Source organism: Procambarus clarkii, chromosome 68 (genome assembly GCF_040958095.1).
Source record: "Procambarus clarkii isolate CNS0578487 chromosome 68, FALCON_Pclarkii_2.0, whole genome shotgun sequence".
Taxonomy (NCBI): domain Eukaryota; kingdom Metazoa; phylum Arthropoda; class Malacostraca; order Decapoda; family Cambaridae; genus Procambarus; species Procambarus clarkii.
Genome location: NC_091217.1, coordinates 14,308,136 through 14,332,158, shown reverse-complemented (window position 1 = coordinate 14,332,158; position 24,023 = coordinate 14,308,136). Strand labels below are relative to the sequence as shown.

General features: G+C 47.1%; 1 protein-coding gene across 3 annotated transcripts in view; it reads left to right on the top strand.

The window, feature by feature from the left end:
* The window catches only part of LOC123774734 (uncharacterized), a 506,616-nt gene extending 482,655 nt beyond the window's left edge, over nucleotides 1–23,961 (top strand). For all 3 annotated transcript variants that reach the window (XM_045769277.2, XM_045769276.2, XM_045769275.2), the window contains one exon: nucleotides 19,319–23,961. In XM_045769277.2, coding sequence (XP_045625233.1) covers nucleotides 19,319–22,539 — 3,221 coding nt within the window. In that variant the 3' untranslated portion in view covers nucleotides 22,540–23,961. The remainder of the gene's footprint in view (nucleotides 1–19,318) is intronic.
* Nucleotides 23,962–24,023: the final 62 nt, after the last annotated feature.

Genomic DNA, 24,023 nt, shown 5'->3' with positions numbered 1-24,023 from the left:
GTCCCCTAGTGCGTGTGCCACCCGTGTTAAATAATCCATCCTTGTGTACCCTGTCAATTCTCCTGAGAATTCTGTTTGTGGTGATCATGTCTCTCCTGGATCTTCTGTCTACCAGCGACGTGAGGTGCAGTTCCCTCAGCCTTTCCTCATAGCTCATGCCTCTTAGTTCTAGGACAAACCTAGTAGCCTACCTCGGAACTTTTTCCAGCTTCGTCTTGTGCATGACAAGGCATGGGTTCCATGCAGGGGCCGCATACTCCAGGATTGGCCTTACATATGTGGTATACAAGGTTCTGATTGATACCTTACGCGGGTTTCTGAAGCCAGTTCTGATGTTAGCCAGCCTCGCATACGCCGCCGATGTTATTCTTTTGAGGTGGGCTTCAGGAGGCAGCTTTGGAGTGATATCAACCAGATATCTGTCCGTTTCATGAAGGACTTCATCTCCCATTCGGTATCTAGCATCTAGCCTCCTATTTCCTACTCCTAGTTTCATCACCTTACATTTATTTGTTTTCATTATTAGGAACCATTTGCTGGACCATTCCTTCAGTCTGTCTAGGTCATCTTGTAGCCTTACACTATCTTCTTTTGTGTTAATCCTCCTCATAATTTATGCATCATCAGCAAACATTGAGAGAAAGAGTTTATTCCCTCAGGGAGATCATTTACATATATCAGAAACAGTATAGGTCCAAATACTGATCCCTGTGAAACTTCACTGGTGACGCCTCGCCACTCCGAGACCTCCACCCCTCACAGTGACTCGCTGTCTTCTGTTGCTTAGGTACTCCCTTATCCAGTGAAGTACCTTCCCTTTCACTCCCGCCTGCATCTCCAGCTTGTGCACCAGTTATTTATGTGGTATTGTGTCAAAGATGTTCTGGCAGTCCAAAAATATGCAGTCTGCCCAGCCCTCACTCTCTTGCCTGTTTTGTATTGCCTGGTCATGGAATTCAGTTAATCCTGTGAGGCATGATTTGTCATCCCTGAACCCATGTTGATAATGTGTTGCAAAGTTCTTTCGCTTGAGATGTTCCACTAGCTTTTTTCGCACAATCTTCTCCATCAGTTTGCATGGTATGCAGGTTAGGGACACTGGCCTGTAGTTCAGTGCCTCCTGTCTATCAAACTTCTTGTATATCCGGACTACATTGGCAGTCTTCCAAATTTTTGACAATTCACCTGTTGCCAGTGATTTGTTATACACCATGGATAGTGGCAGGCACAGAACTTCTGCTCCTTCCTTTAGTATCCATGGTGAGATTCCATCCGGGCCTATAGTCTTTATCACATCCAATTCTAGCAGATGCTTCATCACTTCCCCACTGGTAATCACAAATTCCTCTTGCGGTGTCTGGTTAGATATTCCCTCTCTTATCTCTGGGACTTTACCTTGCTCTACTGTGAAGATCTCCTGGATTTTTTATGGAGTTCTTCACCTCCTTGTCGTTTGTAGTGAATTTGTCTGTTCCTATCCTCTATTTCATTTCCTGTTCCTTCACCGTTGTTTTTCTCCTGATGTGGCTGTGCAGCAATTTAGGTTGAGTCTTTGCTTTGCTCGCTATGTCGTTTTCGTTATTGTCGCTCTGCCTCTCTTCTCACCCTGACGTATTCAGCCATGGCGCTCTGGTATCTTTCTCTACTCTCTAATGTCCTGTTATTACTATAGTTTCTCCACGCCCTTGTACTTAGTTGCTTTGGCAGCTTACATCTCTGTCTGAACCATGGGTTTTTCGTCTGCGTTTCATTTCTTTCCTTTTAAACTGGGACGAGCTTGTCTGCTGCCACCTTACACTTTTTCGTGATGTAGTTCATCAAGGCTTGGGCTGTCTTTCCTCTGAGAGCTGTTTCCCAAACTATATATGTTAGGAATTTCCTTATCTCATCATAATTTCCCTTCCAGAATGCCGGCCTTTTGTTTTCTGGGCCCTTCCTTGAGAACCTTAACCATACTTCGACCAGGTACTCAACCATCAGTACACTGTGATCATTCATTCCCATGGGGGCTTCGAAACTGATTTCCCTTATGTCTGAGTCGTTCAGAGTGAAGATTAGGTCGATTCTCGCTGGTTCATCATTGCCTCAAATTCTTGTGGGTCCCCTGACATGTTGATGTAAAAAGTTTCTTATCGCCACTTCCAACAGTTTAGCTCTCCATGTTTTCTCACCTCCATGCTGTTCCTTGTTTTCCCAGTCTATCCTTCCGTGATTGAAGTCCCTTATGATGAGCAGATAGGATTGACTTCTACAGGCAGCAGAGGCTGCTGTCTCAATTATAGTGTTAACCGCAATGTTGTTCCTGTCATATTATTGCATGGGTCTTCTATCATTTAGTGGAGGGTTATATATATCACTGCTACTACTAGTCTTGGTCCTCCCATCTTCATGGTGCCTGCTATGAAGTCTCTGAATCCTTCACATCCCGGAATAACCATCTTCTCGAAACTCCATTCCTTTCTCATCAGTAGGGCCACTCCGCCTCCTCCCTTTCCTTCCCTCTCTTTCCTTATTACACTGTAGTCCTGGGAACTACACTGTAATAAGTGTGTGTGTGTGCAAGGAAGACTCGCCACACCCCTCATAAGGGGTTTTATATCATGTGTGTGTGTGTTCGTTTCAATGAGCAATGAAAATCTCTCCGATTTAATACTCAGCATTAAACACCCACCGTGACTTACCGATCACTATTGTAATTAATGTGGAAGTATCTCGCTGACGCGCTCCCTGGGACGCTCCCTGGAACGCTCCCTGGAACGCTCCCTGGAACGCTCCCTGGGGCGCTCCCTGGGGTGCTCCCTGGGACGCTCCCTGGGACGCTCCCTGGGGCTCCTAACACATGCAGCATGAGCGGCAGCAGGGTGAGGGCCCAGCTGGTGTGGTAGCCTCTCCACAGCTGAGGCAGTAGTAGTAATGAGGTGTTTCCCTGGTAACACCTCAAGCCCATATGTACACTGAGAGGTGTACCTTGCTTCTTAGTGTATATACCTGATTTACCTGAGGGCCACTAACCCTAGTGACCTCGACGAGGACAGGAAGCCGGCAGCTTGTCAAAGGTCCTACCCCTCCAATTTGCCTTATGATCTTTTCTAGGTATATTTTGAAACTCGGCACAGTTTTGGCAGTTACGGGTTCAGCGGGTAGGCGGTTCCATGGGTTAATAACCCTGTAGGTGAAAAAGTATCTTCTGTTCTCAGTCCCACACTGTGGCTTGTTGAGCTTGAAACCGTTGCTCCTTGTTTGCAAGGTCCACCTGACCACCTTGACCAGGGAGCCGGTCGGCCGAGCGGACAGCACGCTGGACTTGTGATCCTGTCGTCCTGGGTTCGATCCCAGGCGCCGGCGAGAAACAATGGGCAGAGTTTCTTTCACCCTATGCCCCTGTTACCTAGCAGTAAAATAGGTACCTGGGTGTTAGTCAGCTGTCACGGGCTGCTTCCTGGGGGTGAAGGCCTGGTCGAGGACCGGGCCGCGGGGACACTAAAAGCCCCGAAATCATCTCAAGATAACCTCAAGAAGAAGCCTCTTTTGTACTGTTGTTAGCCTTGTGGCCCTCAAGCGTTCCTGATACGAGAGATGACTTGGCTTTGGAATTACTTTTGTTGCCCGGTGTTGCACTTTCTCCAGAGCAGCTATGTTCTATCAAAGAAGGTCTCTATGCTTGGATACAGTAATCTAAATCGGGGAGCATCATAGTTTTATACAGTCTTAACCATTACCTTATTTTCTTTATAATCAAAAGTACACTTGATTATCCCAAGGGTATGTTGACCAGACCACACACTAGAAAGTGAAGGGACGACGACGTTTCGGTCCGTCCTGGACCATTCTCAAGTCGATTCTCACAATCGACTTGAGAATGGTCCAGGACGGACCGAAACGTCGTCGTCCTTTCACTTTCTAGTGTGTGGTCTGGTCAACATACTTCAGCCACGTTATTGTGACTCATCGCCTGCATCCCAAGGGTTTGGTTAGCTTTTCTGACTGCTGCTCCCACCTGTTGTGCAACTTTCAGTGAGTGGTGGATCTTGACTCCAAGGTCCCTTTCTTCATCAATCCCCTGCAATGTAATGCTATTAATTTGGTAGTTGTGACGTGGATTGTTATGCCCCACATGCAAGGTCTTGCATTTTTTGATATTAAAAAGCATTTGTCAGTCATCTGACCATTTGTGGAAGATCTCTTTGTAAGGTCTCAATATCAATATTATTTCCCACTTAACCATAAATCTTTTTATCATCTGCAAATTTTGTGATGTTGTTTGTAATATTTTCATCAATGCCGTTGATGTATATGACAAAAAGTGTTGGCCCCAAAATAGGCCCCTGTGGCACCCCAATTATCACATTCTTCCACTCAGATTCGTTTCCATTTAGCACGACCCTTTATTTTCTTTCCTTCAACATTGTTTTATCCATTCTAATATTTTACCATTTATCCCATGGGCCTGTAATTTCCTTGCCAGTTTTTCATGTGGTACCTTATCGAAGGCTTTAGCCTTACATGTAAACTACATCTACTGAAAGGTCTTTGTGTGAGTAGCTGGTTACCCTTTCCAAACATGTAAGGCAGGATCTATTTTGAACAAACCCGTGTTGTGTCGATTGTACAAGATTCTTCACTGAAAAATGATGAGTGATTTTCTCCCTGAGCTTGAAGATGTGTGATGTCGAGCTGATCGGACGGCAGTTTTCTGCTGAGCTCTTTCTGCCTTTTTTGAAAATAAGGGTGACATTTGCATATTTCTATTCCAGGGGAACTTTTCCTTGGTCTAGGAATTTTCTGAAGAGGAGTTTCAGCGGCAAGCATACTGATTATATTTGCCAGTTCCTTTAAAACTTTGGATTGGATTCCATCAACACCTGGGGCTTTAGAGTCTTTTAGTTTGTCAATGTTCTTTCTAATTCGCATCTTATGGTTATATCGCTAAATTCATTCTCCTCCTGTCCTTCAAACATTTGTGTGGGTGATGGATGTCATCCAACCTCTCGAGTGTGAACACTGATGTAAAATAATCATTTAGTGTTAGCTGCCCTTTTATCATTCATTATAGTTGGGTAGTCTGATCTATTAAGTGTCCAACTGGGGCTTTTGTTTTGGTTTTACCTCTTTTATAGGCGTCTTTTATAGGCGTAGAATGATTTTGGTCCTTTCTTTTTGTTTTGGATCTTTGTACGTGAGGACGGGTTTCGTCCTCACACAACCCGTCCTCGCATATAAAGATCCAAGCTCGTTAATCCAGCCTCCAAACCACCTGTTAATGAATGAAAAGTGGTTTACACACCCGACCCGTCCCTCGACTCAAATCCATTACATCCAGCGGTCGACCCCACAGACGCATTCATAAATGTTTACGTGCCGTTCATTCAAAACAGGAATTTTCTCAATCATGAATATGAATATTATATTAAACACGACGACACGCCCCTCACCGAATCAGAAATACGAGAGACAATATAATAAATGAACACGGAATCTTAGTCACTATTACTCTCAACTTGCCCCAAACCCCTTATTGATTTGTTTACTCTTAATCCAGTATGACAAAACTGAGCACAAAACAGGAATAATGTTAAACCTATTTGTCTTCCTTCTCTTCATGTTACAATGACAACTGCTGTTCCCAGTAAGCTCAGATGGAGCGCAATAGTGCGTCGGAAAATATATACATATATCTTTGTGCTGGGCCAGAAGACAGGTCGGCTTATAGTGTCTTCATCTTACCTGTCACTGAAGACAATGCAAGTGCCTGTCCAAGGTCAGCCATTCCTGACTTCCTGGCTGTCTCCTTGCTAACTGTGCACGTCTTGAAGGACAACCCGTCCTCCGGCCAGGCTCGTTAATGCAGCGGCCGTCCCTCAAGACGCATTCATCAATATTTACATACTGTGTATTAAGAATAGGTTTGTTCTCATATATAAATTAAAATTATTATTTATTAAAGCTCTATGTATAATTAGGCGTTAGGTTAGGTTAGGTGTTTAGGTTCTGTTGACGATTATTTGTATATGAAGTACGTGGGTGAAGCATTTAGAGCTTTGCTGTTCGAACAGTGGTCGTCAGCGAAGCATTGTTCCTTAAATGTTCGAACGTCATCAGTTATGAGTCTGACCGTCTTGTAAAAAGAGTGTAAACCGTCTTTCATTTATAAATAGGGAGTTTGGCTGCTGGGTTAACAAACATTTGGCGTTTTTTGACGAGGACTTCCAGGGAGGAAGAGCCCTCAGGTGCTGTTCTTATATAAAAAAAAAATCTCCACAGTTCCAACTCGTGTGTGGGACGGTCGGGCCATTTCTCAGAGCTCAAATCGTCCACAAGCTTGGAGTGGAGCTCTGAAGGTGAGCACCACGACTGCTCGCGCTCCCTGCAGCCTCTTCCCCTTAAGTGTCTCTTGTCAAACGCTCTTACAACTAAGGATGGAGGCAGCCTCTACTATGTTCCCTTGTGATTCATTCTACTTGCTTACTGGCCTTACACTGAAGTGTTTCCTCACCTCTGTGGCTCTCCCCCAGTGTGTAGCGCCCGTGCCCGTCCCCTGTGGCTCTCCCCCAGTGTGTAGCGCCCGTGCCCGTCCCCTGTGGCTCTCCCCCAGTGTGTAGCGCCCGTGCCCGTCCCCTGTGGCTCTCCCCCAGTGTGTAGCGCCCGTGCCCGTCCCCTGTGGCTCTCCCCCTCTCTCTCCCTCTCTGTAACCCTTTCCACTACCGCTCGCAAGATGCGTATGGGATGCACAATAAATGAGCTAAACTAACTAAAACTGTCTGTGTGTGCGTGCGTGTGCTGCCTCGCACTAGAGGGGGTTCTGCAAGGGGGACCCATGAGCCTCTTCGCGCCCCTCTCAGCCACTCCTGAACACCTCTCGGTATTTCCTTCATTTCCCCCCCTAGTAAGTCCTAACAAGGTGGCCTGTTGTTGAGCACCCAGGAGTGCCCGCCCGCCCGCCACTCTCCTGCTGCCTTATCAATATAATGGAAACTTTCCTCAGGAGTTATAATTCTTGACAACATGAACTGCGACTTGGTTGTCTGCCCCCACCCCGCTCCAAGCCCATCCCCGCTCCAAGCCCATCCCCGCTCCAAGCCCATCCCCGCCCCAAGCCCATCCCCCGCCAAGCCCCAAGCCTATCCCCTAACCCCCCCGCCCATGCCCTACACATATTTTCTTTGCAGCTGGTAAGCAACCGTCTGTGCTGCCCTCTGAACTCTCAAACAAGAGACAAGGTTCTCAGAAATGCTGAAAAAAATGATGTTGAATGTGATATGAGAGATAAAGTGAAATGGGAGGGGGGAGCATGTTTAAGACACGCAATACCAGTGTCGAAGGAGACAATACCAGTGTCGAAGACTATATCGTAGTTACCAATAACTACGATATAGTCTTCGACACTGGTATTGTCTCCCTCAAGGTCGCGGGTTAGTGCAGTCTGTCCCCCTAAGGCTTCCTAACGTCAAAAAACAGTCAGTGCAAAGTGACCTGATCCTAACCTACCAGAGGACCCAAAACAGAAAACTGGACAGTACGTCACTTTCGCCAGCCGCTTTCATTTTTCTAGTACGACAATTTTTGGCCGTATGTAAAGCATACGATCAAAATGCGACGTTCTTTGTAGGAGGACGGGTTGTAGGAGGACGGGTTGTAGGAGGACGGGTTGTAGGAGGACGGGTTGTAGGAGGACGGGTTGTAGGAGGACGGGTTGTAGGAGGACGGGTTGTAGGAGGACGGGTTGTAGGAGGACGGGTTGCAGGAGGACGGGTTGCAGGAGGACGGGTTGTAGGAGGGCGGGTTGTAGGAGGGCGGGTTGTAGGAGGACGGGTTGTAGGAGGACGGGTTGTAGGAGGACGGGTTGTAGGAGGACGGGTTGTAGGAGGACGGGTTGTAGGAGGACGGGTTGTAGGAGGACGGGTTGTAGGAGGACGGGTTGTAGGAGGACGGGTTGTAGGAGGACGGGTTGCAGGAGGACGGGTTGCAGGAGGACGGGTTGCAGGAGGACGGGTTGCAGGAGGACGGGTTGCAGGAGGACGGGTTGCAGGAGGACGGGTTGCAGGAGGACGGGTTGCAGGAGGACGGGTTGCAGGAGGACGGGTTGCAGGAGGACGGGTTGCAGGAGGACGGGTTGCAGGAGGACGGGTTGCAGGAGGACGGGTTGTAGGAGGACGGGTTGTAGGAGGACGGGTTGTAGGAGGACGGGTTGTAGGAGGACGGGTTGTAGGAGGACGGGTTGTAGGAGGACGGGTTGAAGGAGGACAGGCTGGTTATTGACGGTACTGACGACGGCATCTGTCAGTCTTGACACACTCTTAATGGGTAATTTATGTTTATCAGTGAAACATGATTGATGACTTGATGGCAAAAAAATATATAAATACAAATTGTACTTCAAACTGTCTGGAATATTTTATTTATAAATACAATATAATTATATTGGAAAATGATGAACCTCGGGATCTCCAATGACAGGTATTATTATTATTATTATTATTATTATTATTATTATTATTATTATTATTATATAATAATAATATAACCAGGCCCACACTAGGCCACCAGGTTCCTAATCTGAGTTAAACATGTGTAAGTACTTGTCAGACCAACGGGTACTTCCTGCCCCACACCTGGAGGCACACCTCGAGGCACACCTGGAGGCACACCTGGAGGCACACCTGGAGGCACACCTGGAGGCACACGTGGAGGCGTGGGCAGCCGCGAGACGGCACAATAGGGAGGGCGCGGGTCAGGAATATCAACAAGTTCAGGGAGGTCACAACGACCAGTATATCTTGTAGCCTGGTGAAGCGACGCTACTGTGGTAGCCAGGTGTGGGAGCCAGGGGTGGGAGCCGGGGGGGTGGGTAGCCAGGTGTGGGAGCCGGGGGTGGGTGTGTTGACCTCCAGGTGACCTTCATAGTCCCTGACCTCCACCCCTTTCTACGCCTACCCCCCCCCCCCCCCCTATGGTCAGCGAGGACAATTAGTCCTAATTGTCAAATACAACTTCCAGGTGAGATGAGTCTATATCCTGGGATGGGAGAGTTGTTTATTGTTCCTCTCCCTGCCTCTCACCCTCCTTACCTCTCTCTCTCTCTCTCTCTCTCTCTCTCTCTCTCTCTCTCTCTCTCTCTCTCTCTCTCTCTCTCTCTCTCTCTCTCTCTCTCTCTCTCTCTCTCTCTCTCTCTCTCTCTCTCTCTCTCTCCCCCCCCCCTCCCTCCCTCCCTCCCTCCCTCCCTCTCACCCTCCTTACCTCTCTCTCTCTCTCTCTCTCTCTCTCTCTCTCTCTCTCTCTCTCTCTCTCTCTCTCTCTCTCTCTCTCCCTCTCCCTCTCCCTCTCCCCCCCCCCTCCCTCCCTCCCTCCCTCTCACCCTCCTTACCTCTCTCTCTCTCTCTCTCTCTCTCTCTCTCTCTCTCTCTCTCTCTCTCTCTCTCTCTCTCTCTCTCTCTCTCTCTCTCTCCCCCTCCCTCCCTCCCTCCCTCTCACCCTCCTTACCTCTCTCTCTCTCTCTCTCTCTCTCTCTCTCTCTCTCTCTCTCTCTCTCTCTCTCTCTCTCTCTCTCTCTCTCTCTCTCTCTCTCTCTCTCCCCCCCCCCTCCCTCCCTCTCACCCTCCTTACCTCTCTCTCTCTCTCTCTCTCTCTCTCTCTCTCTCTCTCTCTCTCTCTCTCTCTCTCTCTCTCTCTCTCTCTCTCTCTCTCTCTCTCTCTCTCCCCCCTCCCTCCCTCTCACCCTCCTTACCTCTCTCTCTCTCTCTCTCTCTCTCTCTCTCTCTCTCTCTCTCTCTCTCTCTCTCTCTCTCTCTCTCTCTCTCTCTCTCTCTCTCTCCCCCCTCTTACCTCTTCCCTCTATTAGTCCATCTTACCCTTCTCTCTCCTCCCAACTCTGTTTACCAATAATATTATAACTCGTGAGGGTGGTGTGGGCACGGCAGACACCGGCCGTGCCCACGTGCAGGGGCCAGGGGAGTGGTGTGGGCACGGCAGACACCGGCCGTGCCCACGTGCAGGGGCCAGGGGAGTGGTGTGGGCACGGGGAAGTGTCTTGTAACACGGGTGGCAGGAAGTGTCTTGTAACACGGGTGGCAGGAAGTGTCTTGTAACACGGGTGGCAGGAAGTGTCTTGTAACACGGGTGGCAGGAAGTGTCTTGTAACACGGGTGGCAGGAAGTGTCTTGTAACAAGGGTGGCAGGAAGTGTCTTGTAACACGGGTGGCAGGAAGTGTCTTGTAACACGGGTGGCAGGAAGTGACTTGTAACACGGGAGGCAGGAAGTGTCTTGTAACAAGGGTGGCAGGAAGTGTCTTGTAACACGGGTGGCAGGAAGTGTCTTGTAACACGGGTGGCAGGAAGTGTCTTGTAACACGGGAGGCAGAAAGTGACTTGTAACACGGGTGGCAGGAAGTGACTTGTAACACGGGAGGCAGAAAGTGACTTGTAACACGGGTGGCAGGAAGTGTCTTGTAACACGGGTGGCAGAAAGTGACTTGTAACACGGGTGGCAGAAAGTGACTTGTAACACGGGTGGCAGGAAGTGACTTGTAACACGGGTGGCAGAAAGTGACTTGTAACACGGGTGGCAGGAAGTGACTTGTAACACGGGTGGCAGGAAGTGTCTTGTAACACGGGTGGCAGAAAGTGACTTGTAACACGGGTGGCAGAAAGTGACTTATAAGAACGACAACACTCTCCAAACAGCTGGTGCGTCACGCATGAGTTACCTTGTCACTGTTTGTGATCTACTGGTAACACATAAGTCACATACCTCAGCTCATGTCACAAACACAGTCATGAGTAAACACAAGTACCTGGGTACATACAAGCAAAACACAGACAGACACGCACACAGCTGGGACGCATCAAACCTTGGAACAGACATTGATTAACTGATTGATAAATAATTTATCTGGCGTAGCAGCGTGGTCAGTGGCAGTGTGTGGCCATGGTCGTGTTGCCAGTCGGAGGGACACGGGCGGACGCCACGGTGGGAGGGACACGGACGGACGCCACGGTGGTAAGGACACGGGCGGACGCCACGGTGGGAGGGACACGGGCGGACGCCACGGTGGTAAGGACACGGACGGACGCCACGGTGGGAGGGACACGGGCGGACGCCACGGTGGTAAGGACACGGACGGACGCCACGGTGGTAAGGACACGGGCGGACGCCACGGTGGTAAGGACACGGGCGGACGCCACGGTGGGAGGGACACGTGCGGACGCCACGGTGGGAGGGACACGGGCGGACGCCACGGTGGTAAGGACACGGGCGGACGCCACGGTGGTAAGGACACGGGCGGACGCCACGGTGGTAAGGACACGGGCGGACGCCACGGTGGTAAGGACACGGGCGGACGCCACGGTGGGAGGGACACGGGCGGACGCCACGGTGGTAAGGACACGGGCGGACGCCACGGTGGTAAGGACACGGGCGGACGCCACGGTGGTAAGGACACGGGCGGACGCCACGGTGGTAAGGACACGGGCGGACGCCACGGTGGTAAGGACACGGGCGGACGCCACGGTGGGAGGGACACGGGCGGACGCCACGGTGGGAGGGACACGGGCGGACGCCACGGTGGGAGGGACACGGGCGGACGCCACGGTGGGAGGGACACGGGCGGACGCCACGGTGGGAGGGACACGGACGGACGCCACGGTGGGAGGGACACGGACGGACGCCACGGTGGGAGGGACACGGGCGGACGCCACGGTGGGAGGGACACGGGCGGACGCCACGGTGGGAGGGACACTGGCGGACGCCACGGTGGGAAGGACACGGACGGACGCCACGGTGGGAGGGACACGGGCGGACGCCACGGTGGGAGGGACACGGGCGGACGCCACGGTGGGAAGGGCACGGACGGACGCCACGGTGGGAGGGACACGGGCGGACGCCACGGTGGGAGGGACACGGGCGGACGCCACGGTGGGAGGGACACGGGCGGACGCCACGGTGGGAGGGACACGGGCGGACGCCACGGTGGGAGGGACACGGGCGGACGCCACGGTGGGAGGGACACGGACGGACGCCACGGTGGGAAGGACACGGGCGGACGCCACGGTGGGAGGGACACGGGCGGACGCCACGGTGGGAGGGACACGGACGGACGCCACGGTGGGAGGGACACGGGCGGACGCCACGGTGGGAGGGACACGGGCGGACGCCACGGTGGGAGGGACACGGGCGGACGCCACGGTGGGAGGGACACGGGCAGACGCCACGGTGGGAGGGACACGGGCGGACGCCACGGTGGGAGGGACACGGGCGGACGCCACGGTGGGAGGGACACGGACGGACGCCACGGTGGGAGGGACACGTGCGGACGCCACGGTGGGAGGGACACGGACGGACGCCACGGTGGGAGGGACACGGGCGGACGCCACGGTGGGAGGGACACGGACGGACGCCACGGTGGGAGGGACACGGACGGACGCCACGGTGGGAGGGACACGGGCGGACGCCACGGTGGGAGGGACACGGGCGGACGCCACGGTGGGAAGGGCACGGACGGACGCCACGGTGGGAGGGACACGGGCGGACGCCACGGTGGGAGGGACACGGACGGACGCCACGGTGGGAGGGACACGGACGGACGCCACGGTGGGAGGGACACGGACGGACGCCACGGTGGGAGGGACACGGATGGACGCCACGGTGGGAGGGACACGGATGGACGCCACACTAAGCCACATTGAGCACATTTACCCTCCGGATAACATGTGTAGTGTTCATAGTGTTGAGGAACATGACAATACCTCAGGTGGCGGGGTTTAGCACACTGCCTCACTTGTGTCAGGCCAGTACTAGAGTTTGTGGCACCAGCATGGAACCCACGCTGCTTCAGACTCATAAAGAACTATCAATAATATCTAGAGACTTGTCAGCAGACAAATCTCAGTGATGAGAGAGGTTAGGAGACCTGACCATCAATGTAGTTCATACTCGGAGACTAAGCTGCCTGAGGACAGACTCATCGGTGGAGGGGGGGGGGGAGGCTGGGAGCTTAGGTGAGTCATGGGGGGTAGTGAATAAGTGGATGAACAAATCCACACGGGCCGTGACGAGGGTTCGAACCTACGTACAAGAGCATCCCAGACGTCGCCTTAATCGACTGAGCTACGACATGGTTAAAAGAATAGCAACCGGGAAATCATCCTGATTTACCGCGGGTCCTGCAGCCTCTCCGAGACACAAACAAGGGTTTTACACAACTCCCCCCATGCACCCGAGCTCTGCCAATAGGCTGTTCTACCTCTTCGCCCTTCATTACACACAGAAATCACAATAGCGTGATGCATCAAATGAACAAGCGTAAGGCAGCGTCTGAGATCCTCTCGGACATAGCTTCGAACCTTCGTCACGGCTCGTGTGGATTTGTTCATTACATTCATCAAGCTATTGTGATTTCTGTGTATAATAAGTGGATGAGTTTGAGCAGGTGGAGGAGCTCTGTACAACATAGGGACAACAACAATAATGTCAAAGAGAGTACAAGACTCAAGGAGTTATAGAACAACAGACATTGAACAGAAACACCTTAAAATACAATAGATCAAGATATCATAGATTGTCCCACGTCAATTCAATGACAACTTTCCCGAGATCAGTGAACAATGTTGCATATTACTATAATAAAAAAATGGTTTTGAAATTATTTAGCTGGTCGGGGTCGTCATGGCAGCTGGCGGACAGTGCCAAAAATCGTGGTGGGGGTGTGAATGTGACCCTGGCACGCTGTTCCCTTCTTTAATTCTGACCCCCCCCCCCCGACCAGCCTATGTTCATCCCGTACCCCAGACCATTCCCTCTGCAAGTTTGGATGAGCCTCCAACTCTGAGCAGATAAGCAGCCATTATATCTTACAATATACATCACATGAACCGTTAATCGGTGTAAGGTCACTGCTGTCTGCAGTGAATATCTGAAGGCCAGAAGTTCTCTCATTGTTAGGCTGCCTTGAGTTCACCTCATGGTCGTCACTCTCACATGCTCGTGTTCGTCACTTTCCCATGCTCATGTTCGTCACTCTCACATGCTCGTGTTCGTCACTTTCACATAATCATGGTCGTCATTTTCACGCCTGCATTCCTCGACGCTCATGGTACAAAATAGTCTGCAGGGCTTTGGTGATGTATGTCACGGTGTTTGCTGTGTGTATGTGGCTAGGTGTGTGTATGTGGCTAGGTGTGTGTATGTGGCTAGGTGTGTGTATGTGGCTAGGTGCGTGTATGTGGCTAGGTGTGTGTATGTGGCTAGGTGTGTGTGGCTATGTGTATGTGACTAGATATGTGTGAGTATGTGGCTCGGTATGTGTATGTGACTAGGTATGTGTGAGTATGTGGCTAGGTATGTGTGAGTATGTGGCTAGGAATGTGTGAGCATGTGGCTAGGAATGTATGAGCATGTGGCTAGGTATATATGAGTATGTGACTAGGTATGTGTGAGTATGTGACTAGGTATGTGTGAGTATGTGACTAGGTATGTGTGAGCATATGGCTAGGTATGTGTGAGTATGTGGCTAGGTATGTGTGAGCATATGGCTAGGTATGTGTGAGTATATATCTAGGGAAGTATGGGGTTACGTATGTCTGAATATGTGACAGTATGTACTTTATTTTTAAGAGGACGGGTTGATCCATGAGGGTTAATTATCAAGCCAGAAGGCGCTATAACGGCAGCAAGGGGATGACACTCTTTGATCTGGTGGAGGGGGGGGGGGCTGTCCGAGGAAGTTGACGCAACAGGTTGCTCCACTTTTGTCGCACGAAGGTCGTCAGTGCAGGAGTCCAACCCGTCCTCGACTCAAGTCCATTACATTCAGCGGTCAACCCCACCGATGCATTTATATATTTTAACATGCTGTTCATTCAAAACGGGAAGTTTCTCAAGTATAAATTAATATTATAATATATTAGCATATTGTGTATATATAGGCATAGGTTAGGTTAGGTTAGGTGTTTAGGTTCTGTTGGTGATTATTTGTATTTGTAGTACGTGGGTGAAGCATTTATAGCGCTGTGGTTCGAACAAAATTCGTCAGTGAAGCACTTGTTCCGGATATGTTCGAACGTCAGCAGTTGTGAGTCGTGTGTAAACCGCTTTTCATTCATAAACAGGGGGTTTGGCGGGTGCATGGAATCACTTTTGGATCTTTGTTTGGAGGACGGGCTGAGGAGTCAGTCCTGGCTTCACTTGCTGCAATCCGTCCTCGACTCACGTCCATTACATCCAGCGGTCGACCCCACAGCATTCATACATTTTTAAATGCTGTTCTTTCAAAACTGAAATTTTCTCAAATATAAATTAATATTATAATATATTAGCGTATTGTACATATATAGACATAGGATAGGTGTTTAGGTTCTGTTGACGATTATTTGTATTTGTAGTACGTGGGTGAAGCATTTATAGCGTTGTGATTCGAACAAAATTCGTCAGTGAAGCACTTGTTCCGAAGGTGTTCGAACGTCAGCAGTTGAGTCGTGTGTAAACCGCTTTTCATTCATAAACAGGGGGTTTGGCGGGTGGGTGGAATCACTTTTGGATCTTTGTTTGGAGGACGGGCTGCGTTCAAACCAACCCGTCCTCGACTCAAGTCCATTACATTCAGCGGTCAACCCCACAGACGCATTCATATATTTTAACATGCTGTTCATTCAAAACGGGAATTCTCTCAAGTATAAATTAATATTATAATATATTAGCATATTGTGTATAAATAGGCATAGGATAGGTTAGGTTAGGTGTTTAGGTTCTGTTGGTGATTATTTGTATTTGTAGTACGTGGGTGAAGCATTTACAGCGTTGCGATTCGAACAAAATTCGTCAGTGAAGCACTTGTTCCGGATATGTTCGAACGTCAGCAGTTGTGAGTCGTGTGTAAACCGCTTTTCATTCATAAACAGGGGGTTTGGTGGGTGCATGGAATCACTTTTGGATCTTTGTTTGGAGGACGGGCTGTTCAAACAAAATTCGTCAGTGAAGCACTTGTTCCGGAAGTGTTCGAACGAAATCAGTTGTAACGGGGTTTGGCGGGTGCATGGAATCACTTTTGGATCTTTGTTTGCAGAACGGGCTGCTTATTGGCCCTTGGCTGTGATTCGTGACCGGTCATTTTGAAATGTTTCAACCTCTTACTACAAATACAAATAAACTACAACAGAACCTATAAACCTAACCTAACCAATGCCTAAATATGCACATTATGCTAATATATAACAATATTAATTTATATTTTAGAAAATTCCTATTTTGAATGAACAGCAAGTTAATTAAAATTGATGAATCCGTTTTTGGGGTCGAACGCCGGATGGAATAGACTTGGTATGAGGACGGGTTGTGGGGACAGAAAATGAACTGATGTTCCCCTAGTTATTATAGAAACCTGTCTTCACTGTCTCAGTTATTTGTGGAACCTGTCTATTGACAACATTTTGTTATTATGCAGCCCGTCCTCCAAACAAAGATCCAAAAGTGATTCCATGCACCCGCCAAACCCCCTGTTTATGAATGAAAAACGGTTTACACACGACTCAACTGCTGACGTTCGAACATATCCGGAACAAGTTCTTCACTGACGAATTTTGTTCGAATCACAACGCTATAAATGCTTCACCCACGTACTACAAATACAAATAATCGCCAACAGAACCTAAACACCTAACCTAACCTATCCTATACCTATATATACACAATATGCTAATATATTATAATATTAATTTATACTTGCGAAAATTCCCGTTTTGAATGAACAGCATGTTAAAATTTATGAATGCGTCTGTGGGGTCGACAGCTGAATGTAATGGACTTGAGTCGAGGACGGGTTGTATTATGCACAGTGTATTGATGGCTGGTATCGTTTTGGTTTTGGTGCATATTTGGTCAGTATAATGGTTTGTGTAATGAAATAGTGTAGTGCTGACTGTTGGAGTTATTTTGGGCAGTGTAGCAGTGGTAGGTGTATGTTTAACGTGGCTACTGTGGAAGATACATAGGTGATACAGTGTACCTTTACCATCTGGTCTGGTAAAAGTTATAACCTCAGAAAGAATAATGACCGTAGTTTTAATTAATGAACTGGTGGTCAAAGTAAACATTGTGGTTTTTGGCCAGTAATAGTATATAGTAATGGTGCTGTGGTTGTTGGTATAGTGATGGCTGGTGTTGTGGTTGATGGTATAGTGATGGCTGGTGTTGTGGTTCTTGGCTCCATATAATGTGTTGGGTGGTTGAAAGTGGAAAAGGAAGGAAGAGAGACCTGACTGTCCAATCTAGTTTAGTGGTACAGTATTTGTAAGTACTTTATCATTAATTAAATTAACTTTATCATAAGTGTGTGTGAAGACGTAATTGGGGACCTGCTTGCTCCAAGGCAGACTGGTAGGGTAAGGTTGAGCTGTGGGAAGGGAAGGCTCTCAACCTGCTAACAAGTCGGAAGTTACTGATTTGTTCTCCCACGAAGTGAGGAAACAATTTTAAGTTTTATACCGTGTGCTTTTAAGAATATTTTTCAAAAGCCAAGCAGGTCAAGGTTCACAATCGCAGTTTTTTTTTATTTCGCAAATCACAACCATTCTCATTCGTCATTGTTTAATAGGAAGAGGTATTGAAATAAAAATAATATTTTTCTATTACTATTACTGTACTATTACGATAGTCTTCCTGTTAGATTACTTTTAATTCAAATTTAATTATGCTTTTTAAAGTTTATTATGCATATATCAAGTAACTGCTTCTGCACTGTAATGCTTTACTGACCAATACTATGATATCAACTGATGCAAGCAATTTAGATGCAGTCAGCTGGCCAGTTAAACTTCAAGGTCACAATCTTCCCCAGTTGCCAGTGAAGCAGACACACCGCGCTGCTGTCGTGGAGAAACACTACCGAAGTCTCCTTCAGAAGACTTGTTTCGTGATTAATTTTGCTGCTTTCTTAGACGTGACTAATCATAACATCTAGTGCTACCAAATCCCCCAATATATTGTATGTACCTAAGAAATATAAATTCTACCATTGTAATCATTGTTATCATCTTATATCATGGTTGATATTTTGAACAACTATGATATTGATGATATGATGACAGCCATGATATGATGATATTGATATCTTATATCATGGTTGTTATATTGAACACATACTGTATATTGTATGTTACCCAATCCCCCCCAATATATACACCTAAGACTTACAACTTTATCATTGTAATCATTGCTGTCCTCTTATATATGCTATCAATGTATCTTAATGTGCCTACTAATCTTTGTCAAATTAACACTCAAGCTATCAATGCTTTTAATCAAAGCTATCAATGTGCCTACTAATCATTGTCAAAAATTCTTTCAATGAACCTGTTAACATTTTATAAATTTTGCTAGAAATTGCCTACTTAAAATTATTTGTTAGATTAAGGACCTGCCCGAAATGCTATGCGTTCTAGTGGCTTTACAAGAAGGTAAACACATCATGCTATGTACTCTCATAAACCCAATGTACCTTCTAGTGTGTGTATATATATATATATATATATATATATATATATATATATATATATATATATATATATATATATATATGTCGTACCTAGTAGCCAGAACGCACTTCTCAGCCTACTATGCAAGACCTGATTTGCCTAATAAGCCAAGTTTTCATGAATTAATATATTTTCTCTAATTTTTTTCTTATGAAATGATAAAGCTACGCATTTCATTATGTATGAGGTCAATTTTTTTTTATTGGAGTTAAAAATAACGTAGATATATGACCGAACCTAACCAACTCTACCTAACCTAACCTATCTTTATAGGTTAGGTAGCCGAAAAAGTTAGGTTAGGTAAGTTAGGTAGTCGAAAAACAATTAATTCATGAAAACTTGGCTTATTAGGCAAATCGGGCCTTGAATAGTAGGCCTAGAAGTGCGTTCTGGCTATTAGGTACGACACATATATATATATATATATATATATATATATATATATATATATATATATATATATATATATACATATATATATATATATATACATATATATATATATATATATATATATATATATATATATATATATAATATAGGGTTCCGAAATACAGTATGACTAATCATAGCAGGTTTCTCATATATGACTAATCATAACAAATATACACATGTTCAACAAATTATGCAGTAAGAAAATATTCTACTTACATGTTTTAAAATACATAATTTTCCATATATGTACATGTGCAATATCAGTATTTAGGTTATTTATATATTTATTAAAGTTTATACATTTATTTATATAGTATGCGTATATTTTGTATCTCATATATTAAAATATTGTGTTTTCCAACAGATACCGAGTCTGGAAGTGGTGACGGGTTAGTGGATCCAGATGCACCGAGACCTCATTTGCCAGACCTGGTCACTCACAGGACTCCACTGACACAGCTGACGGTGGAGAACGTCCGTCATCATGACCAGTTGATGCAGGGGCACGAACAGGACTCTGCTGATCCGAAGGTGGCTAAGACTGGCATTCTGAAGGGTGGGAAGCTTTGGAAGAACGGTGACAGTAAAAAGACTAAAGCCAAAGTAGAGGAGGAGGAGGTGGATGAGCCCCGGCGCTCAGTGAGGTTCTCTGGGAGGGACGAGTACAGCCTTTTGGAAAACCTGCCCCTAGACAAGATACCTCTAGACGCTGCCAATTCAGCTGCACTGGCAAGGTTCATGCCAAAACTGAGAGAGCTAGGGATGCTGCTTGGGGAGGGCCGTGAAGACTGGCATGTGGAACTCAGCCCTATCAAGGCAGAGCCTGATGGGGGACCTGGGATGACAAATGCTGACAATTCAGTTGAGGATCAGCAAAAACAGCTTCCACCACCAATGGATGATGAGCAAATCAAGGAATCTATGCAACGGTATGATGAAATGAGACGTCGTATTGCAGCAGCAGAGGGTCGTGATAACACCAGCGTGTGCAGTGATGAATCAAAAAGTTCATCAGATTCTCAGTCTTCAGATTCAACCATGACTGAGACGAGAATCCGTAGGCTAGAGAATGCTGATATAGCACATGTGGCTGGCGGTGTTATGCGAAGCAACAGCGAAGTGAGGAGAGCCATTGAGCGTAATGCACTTAGGCGATCCCTTATTCGCTTTTCTGATGCTCGCAAGAAAGATACAAATAAGAATGACAAAAGTGACAAGGTAGAAACATCATTGTTAGAGAAGTTGAAGTGGCTCACTGCTTCAGAAGATGCAACTAATGGGAACTCTGAGCACAAAGACGATGATGAGGACCAAGAGGGTGATGAAGACCAAGATGAACATGACTCCTCAAAGTCCCTTGATCCCAAGGTACAAGAAACTATTGCTCAATATCGAAAATTGGCAGAGATGTTTAACAAAACCACGTCATTACGTGCAACTGATATCCTAGTACCACGTGATGTACGAGAATGGAAGCTCCAAGCAGACCTCTTCCCAGACATCAAAGGACCTTCACTGGATTCCGAAGGTGATGAATTAACTGAGACCCACTCAGGTTCTACAACACCGACAGTGTTCCAGGCTATTCCAGCTGTCTCCATAGCTGACCTTATTTCTGATGAAGAAAATGACAAACTCATTTATAGTGGAGGAGTAAGATATACTAGAGAGGGAACATTACCACCAGCATCTGAAGATGGTGAAGAGGTGGAAGAAGGTCAGCAAGCCCCAACGTCTGGAGCAACAACTTCAGATGTAAGGAAGCAATTCCTTTCGCAAATGTCAAGCCATTCGGGTGTGCCAATAATTAATGGAATTTCTGCCCATCCTGGTGATCGCTCTTCACTTGCATCAAACTCAGATTCCTACACATTTGACGATATTGATGAAGCTCTGCATGACGATCGGTCATCATCAGTACCTTCATCATCACAGTCATCACCACGTCTCTCAGGAAAGAGTGATATGGATGGCACAAGCACAACAGAGAGTGGCTATAGTAGCAATGAGACAAATGGAGAACTATGTCCAGTAAATGGTCTACCAATGAGTGGAGCACAAATACTAGGGTTACCAGCAGGTGGTGTTGACATAGATGAGCTAGCTGAATTTGTGCGCCAGGATGCAGGTCGTATGGAGCGGCTCCGGCGCCGTTACGATGCTGGAGAATTAGAGGATCATGGCTTTATTAGGCGGCCATCGGTAAGAGGTATTAAACCTCGATTTGGGTCAACTACAGACCTTTTAAAACAAATGGCAACACAGTTAACACCACCTACTATGGCCCAACCCGGGATGGCTGGTTCACACATGACTTGGCCATACCGGGATGTTGGAGATGAGGATTCTGGACCACCTCAACGTCGCAGAGCGTCCACCAACAGGGCAGTTCTTCCTGCCTTACAAGAGGACATGCTTTATGTACCTACATCTGACCTCTCTCCTCAAGCTTCCCCCTTGTCTTCTACATCTTCTGCCACAATTACTTCTCTTACGCACACAAAGGCACCACGGGTTGTCCACGTGTATGCTAGTACAGGAGATTTAAGAGGTCCACCGCCACCACGATTGGTAATTCCAAGAGAATCCCCTCCACCAGATTTAATCCGACCTGGTGTTGCACCAGTCCCTGTTAGAGCACACAGCCTTTCCTTGTCTCAAGGACCTCTAGATGGACCCATGCAGGGCATGATTATGGCTCCTCAAATGCCCACTCCAGTTGTACATGAACATCATTACCAAACTTGCAGAAGGCCTGCTTCTGTGCATGGCCATTTACCTCCAGATTCTTTAGTTACAAGGGGTTTGCTTCAACCACCAGCTACGAGGCCCCACTCCTCACTATCTCACTACCCAAACCCACGTGTCCCTGTGCATTACCATCCATACGAAGAGCCACCACCAGCCCGTGCCTCATATGAAGGTGGCCACCCACCTCTGGCCCAGCGTGGATCTTACCCTGGAACTATCCCTGCCCCAATTCCTTCTCACTACCAGCCACCCATGATCCCTCATGATCCAGCAAGATATCCAAATCCTCCTCCCTATGGTTCTCAGCACCCACACTCTCGACCATTAATAACATCACCGAGAGAAGGAGCGCCTTATGCACGCACAGTGCATCCACAAATGCACTCTGTACCCCAGGTATCCTCCATGCCTATAGGATCTGTACAAGTGCACCAATGTGGACCAAGACACCCTCCACATGCAAGATTGGTTGGTGGTGGGACTGTCACAGATCAAGCATGTTCACCAGTTTGGTCTCACCAGCAATCACTACCACCTCACCCACATATTCACCAGAACTACCTGCCCCATACTGTATCTAGTCACCTGAGCTACACCACACCTATAGTGCCAGAAAGTATCTCTTCAACACGACCTTCAGGAACAACTGCTGGGCCTATGATTAATGGTAGTGTTGGAAAGCTAGAAGTGCTAAGAGATGAACGAGGTGTTCCCGAGGGAGCGTCGTCATCTCCTCGTGGCCCTGTAGACCCTCAGTATACACCTTCTCATGGCTCCCCGACCCGTGATGCTGCCCTCATGCATCGACTTCCCCCGCCAGTCAACATGACCTGAGTGCCTCCTCCACCACTCAGGTAGACAAATGTAGTCAGGTGTGGTTGATCCCTCACCCGGCCAAGTTCAGGACCCAGCCTTGAGCCCAGTTCCAGCCCAGCACTTGCTGGTAACACCCAGCTCCAGCCCTGAACAGGAGGATAGTGACTAGGTGTGCTTGTCAGTCACGAATCCACTGACAAGCTCCTGTTTATTTAATAAATGAAAGTGCTCATTTTTAAGATGGTGTTAAAGCCAAAAGAATGTGTTTTATATTGTGAAAATGTAGGGATGCCAAATTCTTATGTTGGCAAATGTTCTTTCGGTGTCTTCCCGAGTGATTTGTGAAAAGATACGAGTTGCCAAACTATTTATGACCAAATGTACTTGCCAAAATTGTTGACAGTGCACACACTTCAAAATGCTGGAACTATTTTGTTATGACAGTGAGAGGTAAAGACAATCTTCCCTGATATTATTTTCTTGGTCTAGTAAAAAACTAATAACCTACTTAATGTATTATATAAAGTTTCCAGTAGGGTGCATGTGACAATATGTAGATGTCTTTTACAATTTATGTGAATGAAGCTCTTTTGTATATCAGAAAGAATACTGTACCTCCTAAATAAACAGGAAGGGAATATTTTTCGTTACGATTCATAGCAACTGAAGACATATTCAGAAGTACGAGTCATGGTACAGTGATGCAGCGGCCGGCCTCTACGCTCCTTCTGTCCTCTTCCACACTTTACCAATTATATGTACACGTCTGTGTGCATATATTTATTTCACAGATTATAGCGTGCACATATTTTTTTTAGTTTGTATAGAATTCTTCCTATGAGTATGAGATGATTTTTTTTTAATTACCATTATGGCACACTCAGTTGAATAATGCATATTTTTCTACAAAAAGTGTAACATTTATGTTCCTGAGAATATTTTATAAATGTTTTAAGGCCTTAAAATATATATATATATATATTTTAATGTTTTTAGGGATTTCTTTATTGATCTGGCATTTTCTCTAGGAAGAAAATGTCTTGATTATTTAGCTCTGGTTTTCTAAGCATGCATCTGGTGTCATGGATTATCACTCCCTGTCTTTTACAAGCAACATAAAAGATAAGTCTTCCAGGGTTTGAATGTCTAATCCATAAACATCATGGTGTTAGGCACTAACAATCTCTGTGTGACACGCTAGAAATGATGGAGGAGGCACTTGGCCACACACTGGTTTTACTCGGAGCACTTTTCTCAAACTCGGCCCTAGCTTTCTTGTCGCAGTATTTTCCAGTATCAGGGAAATAATGCTTGCGACTCCCAATTGCTTTATCTTCTGCCATACTTGGACTGTGCTGGTGTAGCAATAATTGAAATGAGAGTACAGATTGTATATACTGTATGTTGTACTTAATAGCCAGAATACACTACTTAATCTAATATTCAAAGCCTGATTTTCCTAACTGGCAGAGTGATTTTTGTTATTTTCAAATCTTTTTTTT